A 12,585-nucleotide genomic window follows, 5' to 3' on the forward strand; every position below is an offset into this window, starting at 1 on the left:
GCAATAGTGCAAGAGGAAGATCAAGACACTGGACTTTCAACACAAAACAAATAAGACAAGTTTATTATAGTATAATAAAAATGCCTTTTGATGTTTGTGTGTGTGTGTAAATGATTGCTGAAAATCAGGGTTAACAGGTACAAGGTTTGAATCATTACAGTGATATCTAATACCAATGTGTGGTGTGGTTGTGGGGTGCAATGCACAAGACCCTGCACCTGACCTTAGCTAGGCTCTTACAGCAAAACACTGCCTGGCCCTGAGCTTAACCAGTTGAGTTATGAGGCGTAAGAGCAAGGTACAAATCCACCAACACGTCCTCTGACCTCTGCAACGAATCATCACCTCTCACATCAACATCAAATGAAAACCTTAGCATTTTCTAAATGTTTATTGTTTCAATATGTTGGGGGGGGGGGGGGGGAACGGACGACGGCAGTTGCTTTTTCTTTACAGTAACAACAGAAAAATCCCGCATACGTTAGAAGTCACTTTCAGTTTATGAAATAAAGACTCCTTTTCTCACGTCTTCTGCATCCTCGCCCATACAAACGCTTTCTTATCTCAACCGGTCAAGGGAAGGTGTGTTTGAGTGTGCAGAGTCCAGCGCAGGCAGCTATGACATCATCTACGGTAAGGACACACCCATCACATGTTACCCCTGAATCTGAGCAGTTCGATCTCATGACCACCGTATGAAATGCTAATACAGTTGACACTGCATGAAATGGAGCCAGACAGTAATACTTTGCAACATTTAATCAAACATGATCATATAGCTTGGCTTAGAAAAACTAACTCTTACTTATTTTTCTATATTGTATAGATTACTTTTTATAAACTCTATAATGCTGCCAACCATTGTCAGTGGTCTTTGGATTAATACACCCATAATATTATCAGGTAGACAAATATCCAAAGAAGTCCAAAATGTTAATTATGACAAAAGACAAACAGAAATGACTAATGATAGAATCTGACTGAAGCTTTTTGTCAACTCGGTCAGGGTCGAGATAACTGGCTTAAAGAAACAAGTCAACTTGTATAAAATAGAATATCAGTATTTTATAATGTTGTAGCTAATACACTTCTCAACATTACGTAATATCACATTCAATACAAAGTTACTTTTGTGAACATATCAGATTACATACATTTTATCTGTGGAAAACAAAGTCTTGTATGGATCAAATATTTAATGAGGATAGTTAAATGAGCAAACTAAGTTGATAGCGATACAATGTGTAGCATGTAAAGAATAATCATTGTTTAGCACACGTTCATATCTTAATCTCTTGTCTCAGAGATCACAGTCCTCTCTTTCTCCACGCTCTGTCACTTCTGGACCACTTTTCTTTTCTTCTTGTCAATCTTCAACACTTTTGTTTTTGGTAATCTTTGCTACACTTTTCTTCTTGGTAATCTTTGCTACACTTTTCTTCTTGGTAATCTTTGCTACACTTTTCTTCTTGGTAATCTTCTCTACACTTTTCTTCTTGGTAATCTTTTCCACACATTCGGCAGTCTCCATCTCCTCTCCTTTCCTTTTCTCTGGCTTCTCCTGAACCTTCTCCATGGCGTTCCACACCTCCTCGTCCTCAGCCTCCTCCTTCACCTCCTCCACATCTCCTGGTTCTCCAGAGCCCCCCAGCTGGAGAACACAAAACAGAAGCTATTTCAATCGCTTTGTATTCAGTGATCATTACTATACATTAGTAATATCACACTTGGCAGGTTGATTATATTTATCATGCGCGCGGCCGAGAGCACAGCCTGGGGTATTACACCCAGTATTGTCTGAACTCCGCATGATACATGATTGTGAGCATTAAAAGCCTTTTTTAAATTGAAGCTTAAAATAGAACGTTAAAAATAAACAGACTCCTAAGAGCCTGATTCCCCCAGTGTGACTCTGCCCCCTACCTCGAGATCTCTGCTGGACAGGAGCACACAGTTGAGTCGTGACTTCAGATACACCTGCGAACGAGATGGAGGAGGTGAGAACCACTTATCACAGCACATAATTATAAACAACAGCTGAGTAAGTGGCATTTCTAAGGCCCCTTCGCTTTCTTTACTTCAAGTGTGCTTGAAAGCACTCATTGTGTGTGTGTGTGCATGTAAGTGAGAGTGTGCGCGTGTGTGTACCTTGTGTTGTAGAGAACTATCCTCCAGGCTGTGTACCCTTAGAAAGCGATCCAAACCACAGGAAGCCACCAGAGGGAGAGAGGGGTGGCACTGCAGCCCCCGCACCCCCCCTGCCAGCCCTTTCAGACACCTACGCACCAGCCCTGCAGCGCATGGAGGGGGGAGAGGGCGGGGAGTGGGAGGAGGGGTTACACAACAAAAACACGTTATAGTCTGGGAGTCAAACGCAGACTCTCACACACACGAACACACACACAGTCTAGATGCAGTAAGTAAGAACCCTGAACAAAAGCAAAAAATATGTTTATCTTTTAAGGAAATGTCCACATTAGATGTGGTGCACACCAAAAAATAAATGCGGGTAAAAAATAAAAACATAAACCACTAACTTAAGAACATTACATGAAGTAAACGCTTCCCCCCCTCCCTAAGCAGAAGACATAATCGCGCCTTCATTCACCTTTCCGCAGATCCAAAATGGCTATATGCCCCTGTGTGTTGCCGACCACAACACTGTCCTGGTTGGCGGGCAGGGAGAGGGCTGTGAGAGGGTACTCGCCAAACTGAGCCTCCAGGACCGGACGCCTCTGAGGAGAGGACGGGTCGTACACTCGCACCTAGTGCACAGGAAACACCACTATAGCACTCCACACAAGGTTATTTAGACTACCATCTGATGAATGAAAGAGAGAGACAAAGTGATAGAAATAAAGAGAAGGAGAGACAGAGAGGGAAAGAGAAAGAGAAGTACCGACCTGGTGGTGACCTGTGCAGGTGACAATCTTGTCAGAGTTTGGAATGAAAGCCATGTCTCTGACCCATTCCGGAACTCGTAAGTCCAGCCAGTCGTTACGCACCTGACATGTAAAACGGGGAGTCAGGTGGCTGAGCGGTTAAGGAATCGGGCTAGTAATCTGAAGGTTGCTAGTTCGATTCCCGGCCGTGCCAAATGACGTTGTGTCCTTGGGCAAGGCACTTCACCCTACTTGCCTCAGGGGGAATGTCCCTGTACTTACTGTAAGTCGCTCTGGATAAGAGCGTCTGCTAAATAACTAAATGTAAATCACACAACTTTAACAACTATCAGAGACGTTAGGCTGTGAAGAAAACACGACTTCTTCTGAAACAAAAGAAGACAAACAGGTGAAAATTCCTGAAGAGTTGGTGTGAACGCTCACATTTTTGGAGGTGAATATGGCTGCGTCGGGTCTCTCCAAGTCCCACACCTTCAGGCCATTATCCTTCCCCCCCGTGGCCACCTGGTGGCGCTGTGAAGGGTTCTGACGCATCCGACACACATTCTTCCCGGCGTTGATTTCTACCTGGATTCAGAGCATGGGTGGAACCTTAACTAGATCCAAAGGTGAAGACGGATTGTAATTGATGTGACACAGTCAGTCACTCACTGTGTCGGTGCTTCCTTCCTTCCACACCCTCAGCAGTCCCGACTCCACACACGTAATCAGAGAACTGCACGGACAGACAAGAGTTTAACCACTAATCCTTTACATTAACAGATATACAAACCACACCTCACAGTACCACACTCAGTATACCCCATCCCCATGGTCTACCACTGAGCTATACCCATCCCCATGATCTACCCCTCCCCATGATCTACCCATCCCCATGGTCTACCATTGAGCTACACCCATCCCCATGGTCTACCCATCCTCATGATCTACCACTGCCCTATACCCATCCCCATAATCTAGCACTGAGCGAGACCCTTTACACATAAACAATATCTGCCAATATATCAAAATAGGAAATCTTTTAGTCCCTAATACCAGTATAGGCTGCAAAACCAGGGCAGAGGTCATAGACCTACACTGGAGTGTCACTGCCCATACCTGTCTGTCACAGCAAGTCCTGTGAACCTTCCCTGGCCGATGTCCCCACACTGCCTTGTCTCAGTGAAGATCCCTTTCTCAGTGCTGAACGTTTTCACTGTACCATTCACCGAGCCCACCAACACCTGGAGGGGACAGGGGGGGTGGGGGGGGACGGATGAGGACCGGGCTCACCACTCATCCTCTCAACCACTCATACTACATTTACATTACATTTAGTCATTTAGCAGACAAGCTTATCCAGAGCGACTTACAGTAAGTACAGGGACATTCCCCCGAGGCAAGTAGGGTGAAGTGCCTTGCCCAAGGACACAACGTCAATTGGCATGACCAGGAATCGAACTGGCAACCTTCGGATTACTAGCCCGATTCCCTCACCGCTCAGCCACCTGACTCCCTCATCCTCCCGTGTGTCCGTCATCCACTTTGGTTCGGTTTTAACAGCAAGCTTTGACTACTGAGCAGCAGGTGCTACTACACACACACTTTTAGAACATTTACACACACACACTCGGACACCAACCTCTGTCTCTTGCTGGTCACCCCAGCACAGCGCGCACACCTCCTGGTCTCGGCTCAGACAGCTCATCTCACAGAAATTGAAAGCCTGTTTTTTGGATAGGCTGACACCTGAAGAAGAAAAACTGTATTTTGTGTATATAGTCATGTTGCCAGTGCCATTACAAAGGATAACAGGGAAATGGCATAAAGTGGGGATAAAATGGGCCCTAGCATACATTAGACTGCTCGACTAATATAGCTAGTAACGTTAACAACATGTCGTTAGTTTAAAAAGTCCGGCGTCAGTATGAACTCTGTAGGCAACCCACGTGTAACATCTGGTAGCCTTTCTGTCTTGCTACAAAACTAACACAGAATTTCTGGAAGAAAACGTTGTTTTACCTTTCAGAATCCCTGTTTCCGATCCCACCCATATTGAACACACCTGACTTCTGTCTGCCATGGCAGGAAAGGTAGCGCTAGTTTGTAATAATAGTAGCTAGCTGTATAGCTAACAACAACAAGATTGCACGTTGCAGTGTGCCTGTAATGGCCTCCGAAAGTGTACAATACCAATATGAATTTAGGTTCCGACCATTCCTGCAACGTTTAGTGAGGGCTATGTTTACTGTCATGAAATTACACTGATGGACCAAAAATACGAATGTAGATTAAGTAATATACGATAAATTAATAGCAAATAAGCCTTCCCAACCTTCTTCTTCTGGTAATGCCTTCGTGTATTAGGCTACTACACATTTTTAACAGTCTAATACTGAGGCTTAGCTTATTAAATACTCCTACTTATTAATGGGGGTGAACGAACTTGTACTTGTACGTACTTGTTGAACAGCTTTATGAGAAAACCCTCATGCATTTTACTGTTCAATGAAAAAACCTTTATGCTCCTTAATAAAACCATGCAGCAGGGGGTGCCCTCGAGCCTTAAACAATAAGATTATTTCAAGGCCGTTACAAAGAATCTCACAAAACTGAATGTCTATGAACATAAAAGCAGAAACACTTTAAACGAGTTGCATCACAGACCAAAGCTCATGCAAACCATTTGTAGTCTTCATGGTTGGTCTGGACTTCATACCCGATTAAACAACATTATTAAAGAACACCGTTAATTTATGCTGATGTTTCATGTTTTCTCTTTAATCTTACTGCTTTTTTACAATATGCATTTTGAGCATTTCTGCTTAATTGTGATAGTGAGGGCATAGAGGGACATGTAGGGGAGAGAGAGAGGGGAGGACATGGCCTGGGCTAGAATCAAACCTGGGCCCCTGTATTCAGGCCTTAGCCTCCTTGGTACGCTCTGTAACCCTTGAGACACTGATGCATCCTATCCTTACTGCTTGTACCATCTGTGGCGTACAGGGGAGATGAAAGAGGCAGACACAATGTGGCCCTCAATCAAGAAGGAAAAATGTGGACTTGATGCAGAGGATTCATGATGAGATGATGAGGTTCTGGTGAGGGTAGAAGGTGACCAAGGAGAAAGAGGCAATCACACAGTCAGTGTGATCTAAACCCAGAACCCAGGGAATGATCGTTTTGATCGTTAAGGGAATCCTCTGAGCACGTTAGGGCCAGAGAGAGTGACAAAGGAATGGGAAAATGTCTCAGGTAGCCTGAAATTAAGTCGTGTAGTGAAGGTAAGATAAGGAATAAATGAACCAATCAACGACACTGAGTCATACGAAGCCACTTCTTGGCTTTCTGTAAGCGACGGACTAACAAGGTACGCACATCATGAGAAAGGCAGGAAAGAGATATGCAGAGGAGACATGAATACATAGAGAGAGATAGAAAGAGAGAGAGACAGAGAGAGAGAGAGAGCGAGGAGAGAGGGAGAGCGAGAGAGTGCTAGGAGAGAGGGCGAGAGAGAAACAGAGAGAGACAGAGAGAGAGCGAGGAGAGAGGGAGAGCGAGAGAGTGCGAGGAGAGAGGGCGAGAGAGAAACAGAGAGAGACAGAGAGAGAGAGGGAGGGGTAGATAGAGACAAACAAGGGGGAAGCCGACGAAAAAAATAAAAGATTCCGAGCTTCCCCTGCCCCCCTCATCCATCTCTGGGGAGCGAGGGATTACGACAACGGATAAAAGCAAGGGGAGAGGGGCAGAGAGGAAGAGAGGGAGGGAAATACTGTTGAATGTGCTTGATCGTCTTTTTTCTCTTTTAAACACACTGTAACATCTAGCAGAGTCAGAGAGGAAGAAGAAGAGAAGGAGGAACATTGGGGAGAATGTTTCTAGATCTGTCTTCAGAATCGTTTTCTTCTTTTTTTAGAGGAAGAGTGAAAATATAAGGGGAAGCTTTGGAAAAAAGAGAACAGGGAAGGGGAGGGTGAGGGACACGAGGAAGAGGGGAATTAATTAACTTAAAGACTTCTAAAGGCTGTGGACATTTTCTATCTTGAGAACAGGACTCGTTCCAAAATAAGAACAAAAACATCACTCAGTATCTAAACTGTTGATTTTATGGCTTTTTTTCAACCTGAAACTGAGCAATGAAAAGCACGCACGCATGAAGAAGTGAGATGGACGCGACTGAGATAGATAGTGAGAGGCAAAACAGAGAATTCTGACATGGTGTCGACCCAAATTGACAGAGACAGAGTGGGGAGAGGAGATAGTGGGATGTTTAGTGACAGAGGCATCTACTACCACATGCAGGTACACTCGAGTCACTTTTGAAATCTATTTAAATAAACAGCATTATCATCCCCATCATTCTCATCATCCTCACCATCATAGGTCATCATTTTCAGGATCATAAGACATCCATAATGTGCCCATCTTTCATCATTTCCTCCAGACACCGTCCGCGAGGGGAGACTGTAATTTCTGTCTCCTCTGTTGATGACTTTGCCAATAAGGAAATATATGGAAAACTTCAATATTAACTGTAGTTGTTGGATTTGATGTTTTCATCATTTGAGTGATTTGACTCATTTGAGTTATTTTAATTGCTTATTTGATTCATTTGTAGATTGATGATCTATGTGTATATTACAAATTAACAACTATAATTGTGAGATCATTCTTTTGGGGCTCATGGATGCAATGAAAAGTTTTTGAATAATAACCAGCTCTCATTTGAATAGGCATGACTGTAAATGGTATTGTACAATCTGTCTGGTCGATATACTGTATAACTGCTGAAATAAAATAGTTTACAAAATCCCATAGCCCTTATCTCACTGTTTAGCTTACCACAAATGTTTACAAATGAAACCAATATGATAAAAAAATAAATGCCATCACGGTATATAATTGCGATTGATTGCAAATCACTGTACCCTCAAACTACTGAATAATCACAAGTCATTTCATCTCTCGCCTCATAGAAACATTTATCACTCGCAATCAGGGACAGCCTTTGTTTCTGTGCTTGGCATGTCAGCAAAGTCCTCTGCTGATGTGTTACTATGAACAAGGTGTTTAGGGTCCGTCCAGGGGGCAGCTTACAGAGAGGGGGAGGGGTCCGCTGCTAAGCCAGCCAGTCTCTGCCAAGAGGGGCCACGGGAACCAGCGCTCAGCGGTGCCTGCTTCCCTCATCGACCACTGTTCCAGTCCACACAAGGCAGAGCTACGGTTTAAAAAAAAAAACGCCAGAGAAATGTGTCCTGCCGCTCGTGACACATGACAGGGACGGAGGAACCTTAGAAGAAGAGAAACCTAGATACCTGTGACGACCACTACGGAGGCTGGCTCCGGTCGCGGAGTAGGGGTCGCCCATCCTTTGGGAAGGAGGGAGAGGACCAGCCAGGGGCCTCCAGAGGAGGAGAAAGCAATAGAGAGAGAGAGAGAGTCGGGGAAAGTTCCCCCTCTCTCTTTCGACCCGTCTTCTCGCCAGGCTGGCTGGAACAGACATGGCCTTCACCTTTGCTGCCTTCTGCTACATGCTCACCCTCGTGCTGTGTGCTGCGCTCATCTTTTTCGTCATATGGCAGGTGAGTCGTCTCTAACGATGATTACTTCAAAGGAAGTCCAACAGGCTAAAGTAAACACACACACGTACAGTACCGCACACACACAACACTCATGCACGCACAAATACGCAGACATGAGGGCGAGGAAGACGAGTGCAAAAGGATGAAATGAGAGTTAGGAATTCTGTGTGAATGTGAATGTGATGTTCGTATGTTGAAAGGAGGCAAGCCAGAGATGTGCACGGTCACCGCCAACTTCTGTCTTAAGTGGACCACATCCGTGTCTCTGCAAAATCATGAATGGAATTTTCAACAGACGTCACAGGAGATCTGTGCTCTATTAGTATTCCGTGTTCATGTCTGTGGTCTGTCTGTAAACAAGCACACACACACACACACACTCACACAAGCCTGTTGCTCTCAGTTTTAGACACCTGACAACTGGGATTATTTTTAGGGGAAATAAATGGTTTTATCAGGTTGTTATTTGTGGGGTACAGGCTTGAATTGGTTTGTATTGACTAATGAATTGATTAAGTGGGTGAGTCAGTCAGTGGGAGAATGTGTCTATGGAAGATGGATGGGGGGAAGGAAATAGCCTGTGTGTGTGTGTGTGTGTGTGTGTGTGTGTTAGCGTGTCAGCAACGAACCATGTTATTGAAAATGCTTATCAAAATATAATTTTGTTCCACCCCTTCCCCCCATCTGCCACTATCCGTGGTTCGCGCCCCCTATCTATGCGTGGCTATTAACCAATCGGATGGCTTGTTCGCTTCTATAGTAACCATGGTGCCGGCTGAGGGGCTCATCACCATGGAAACTGCATCTGTTTACAACAGAGAGAAGGGAAACGGAGAAGGGGGAGTGGAAATCTGTAGACCATGGGAGAGGAGGGAAAGGAAAAATATGTTTGTTCGGAACAAAACACAGCTGTAGGGATCGGAACCGATCAATAAAACATCGGAGAGCAGCGGAGTGGGGAGGAGAGAGGGGAGAAGTGGAGAGGAGTGGAGTGGGGAGGAGAGAGGGGAGAAGTGGAGAGGAGTGGAGTGGGGAGGAGAGAGGAGTAGAGAGAGGAGTGAAGAGGAGAGGCCATGTGACGTCTAAATCAATAATGTACATAGAGAAATCAAGTATGACTTAAAGACAAGAAAGTCAAGCAATGGAAAAAGCTGTGTGACAGCCAGCTGTCGATTATCCCTTCTGATCTGATATGCAAATACAGTAACAGCAAAGGTTACCTCATTGCATTTCTTTCAGATAATTGCATTTGATGAGCTGCGTACTGACTTCAAGAACCCCATCGATCAGAGCAACCCAACCAGAGCGGTAAGATCCCTCTCCCAAAGAGACCAGTTCAGTTCTGTAGAGCGTGACCCAGTTCTGTGTATCCACCCAGCTCAGAGGCAACTGCCACTCAGCTTTGAAAAACACCATGGACACAGATCCAGGACTCTGTCACACAGACACACACACACACATACAGACTAGAGATCCACAAGATTCACAAGACACAATCCAAGATTCCTTTGGATTGTGTCTCATCCTGTCAGTTTGATCACAGCTTTAGTCAGTCTCACGCTGAACTGTAATCTCCCCTGGTCAGGCTTCTTGTTCTTGTCTCATGTGAAGACATTTTCTTCCTCTTCACTTTCCAGAGGGAAAGAATTCTGAACATTGAAAGAATCTGTAATCTCCTTCGAAAGGTAAGTACAGCAGGGCTCTGGACTTGGTTCGCCCACACAAACACACACACACACACACACACACACACACACACACACACACACACATACAGATAGAAAAAACACACACAGGCACATCTGCATGCAAACACATACAGACAGATACACACACACAGTCATTGACCTGAGAATGAGACATAAGGGCATAAGAGTACCTAGAATACATTTCACTGTGAGCCTATTTTGAGGACTGTGACAGATTGATGCATATCTTCCCCTTCTGTCGGCAACCCACCTTCTTCACACACACACACACACACACAAACACACAAACACACACAGACACACACACAAACACACACAGACACACACTCACAGACACACACACACTATAATTAACTCTCTGCACTGCCAGCTACCTCCATCATTTCCTCTGTCGGTGTTAATGGACAAGATGTGGATCCAGAAAAAGAACAGGGAGGAACACCTGGTGGCTTTTATGAAAATGACGTCGGAAATCGCTTCCACCCTAACTGCACTTCTGTTGCGTGTGTGTGTGTGTGTGTGAGGGTGTGGATATGTGTGTGTGAATGTGTATGTGTTTAAGGGTGTGTGTGTGTGTGTGAGGGTGTGTGTGGATATGTGTGTGTGAATGTGTATGTGTTTATGGGTGTGTGTGTGTGTGTGTGTGAGGGTGTGTGTGGATATATGTGTGTGAATGTGTATGTGTTTATGGGTGTGTGTGAGTGTGTGTGTGTGTGTGTGAGGGTGTGTGTGGATATATGTGTGTGAATGTGTATGTGTTTATGGGTGTGTGTGAGTGTGTGTGTGTGAGGGAGTGTGTGGATTTGCATCTGCGCTCCCTGAACCGTTGCTGTCCTTCTTAGCTGGTGGTCCCAGAGTACTCCATCCATGGCCTATTCTGCCTGATGTTCATGTGTGCTGGAGAGTGGGTCACTCTGGGCCTCAACATTCCTCTGCTCTTCTACCATCTCTGGAGGTAGGACTCATCACTCCTCTGAGTCTTGGCTCCATACACAACATGTACAGTATGTATACATATACTGTATATATGTATATATAGATATAATATATGTATTCTATAGGCTCAATTCACAGATTATAGAGTGTGTTTTAAAGGTTCAATCTACAGTATTTCAAAATTCTATCGGTTCAACATATACTACAGTACATATTCTGAACGTAGGTTCAAGATGTCATATACATTGTATGAGTTCAACATACCATACCACATATATATATATATGTTTCAGATATTGATCTCAGGTTTAGCTGACACAGCATTAGTCTTCCACTCAGAAGGCCTCCTCTCTCCCCAAGGTTCTTCCACCGCCCCGCGGACGGGTCAGAGGTCATGTACGACCCGGTCAGCGTTATGAACTCAGACATCCTCAACTACTGCCAGAAGGAGTCCTGGTGTAAACTGGGTTTCTACCTGCTCTCCTTCTTCTACTACCTGTACAGGTGAGAACACCTCTATCCACAGTGACAATGTCTTTTTGGAGATAGGCGACTGCTAAATGACTCAAATGTAAAGTAAAATGTACTGTATCGTCGACCTTTCGTAACGTTACGTTTGTATTCATTTAATAGATGATTTTATCGAAAGAGACATGCAAATAGTGCACAATGGAAAGAAATCAGGATGGAAGCAAACAGTACAGCTTAAAGTACAAAGTACACAATAATGTATTTTGGTGGGCAGTGTCAAGGAACTGTTTGTTTCACATGGTGTCATCATTCACATGGTGTCATCTTCACTTGTGACTTGGATTATAATCTGATTGAGCTGTTCTGTAACTGGCCGATTAGATGTCATTTAAAAAGGCTTCGCCGGTGTTCCTGAAGGCAGGACAGTGATTCACGCTGTCCTCTTCTTCTCTCCTGTCCCTGTGTGTCTGTCCTCCTTGTGGGAAGTATGGTCTACGCCTTGGTGAGCTTCTAAACGAAACACCAAGAGAGAACTGAAGGAAGAGTGAAGAGAGCCGGGGAAAGAGCGAAAGAAAGAGCAAGAAACACATTTTTCTTTTTTTTTTACCGGTCCACATCCAGTTCCTCTCCATCCATTCTTCAGCTACCCTCGGTGATTCATCCACATCAAACCTCTGGAGGAAACGACTCAGATGAATATCTGAGAACGTTTGGAGAGGGCGATATGTGGAGTGAAACCGCTGACTCAGTCCAGACATCTACGTAGACGTGGGCTGGAGTACGGCAGGAACCCAGGAGGATGGAAGCGAGACACAGACAGACAGGACGCCTCTCAGTGGTATTTGTGTTGCCTTTATTCGACCGTAATGTTCCTCAAGGGCTGCGAGCGTCCTGGACTGTTCCTGGTGGCGCAGTTGTTTAACTGTGAATCCAAACACTTGTGTTTTAACTCGCTCTTAGTTCAGATGTCACAGATTTGAAAAATCATACTACCTTCACAATAAA

The 12,585-nt window shown here is 44.6% G+C and overlaps 2 protein-coding genes across 2 annotated transcripts; one reads left to right on the forward strand and one right to left on the reverse strand.

Annotated features, from left to right (window-relative positions):
• Positions 1 to 477: 477 nt before the first annotated feature.
• wdr74 (WD repeat domain 74) lies at positions 478 to 5,041 on the reverse strand. Its single transcript, XM_067257277.1, has 10 exons — positions 4,905 to 5,041; positions 4,525 to 4,631; positions 4,002 to 4,126; positions 3,555 to 3,618; positions 3,327 to 3,470; positions 2,904 to 3,005; positions 2,609 to 2,765; positions 2,149 to 2,291; positions 1,924 to 1,977; positions 478 to 1,651 (listed from the first exon to the last, which is right to left on the reverse strand). The coding sequence occupies exons 1-10, from the start codon at positions 4,963 to 4,965 to the stop codon at positions 1,367 to 1,369; spliced, it is 1,242 nt and encodes a 413-aa protein (XP_067113378.1). The 5' UTR covers positions 4,966 to 5,041; the 3' UTR covers positions 478 to 1,366.
• A 3,342-nt stretch (positions 5,042 to 8,383) lies between these two features.
• On the forward strand, positions 8,384 to 12,094 carry cnih2 (cornichon family AMPA receptor auxiliary protein 2). The gene is made up of 6 exons (XM_067257548.1): positions 8,384 to 8,464; positions 9,704 to 9,772; positions 10,102 to 10,149; positions 11,016 to 11,128; positions 11,470 to 11,613; positions 12,067 to 12,094. The coding sequence occupies exons 1-6, from the start codon at positions 8,384 to 8,386 to the stop codon at positions 12,092 to 12,094; spliced, it is 483 nt and encodes a 160-aa protein (XP_067113649.1).
• The last annotated feature ends 491 nt before the right edge of the window (positions 12,095 to 12,585 follow it).

The sequence above is a fragment of the Osmerus mordax genome, chromosome 19 (assembly GCF_038355195.1).
Source record: "Osmerus mordax isolate fOsmMor3 chromosome 19, fOsmMor3.pri, whole genome shotgun sequence".
NCBI classification, from domain to species: Eukaryota; Metazoa; Chordata; class Actinopteri; order Osmeriformes; family Osmeridae; genus Osmerus; species Osmerus mordax.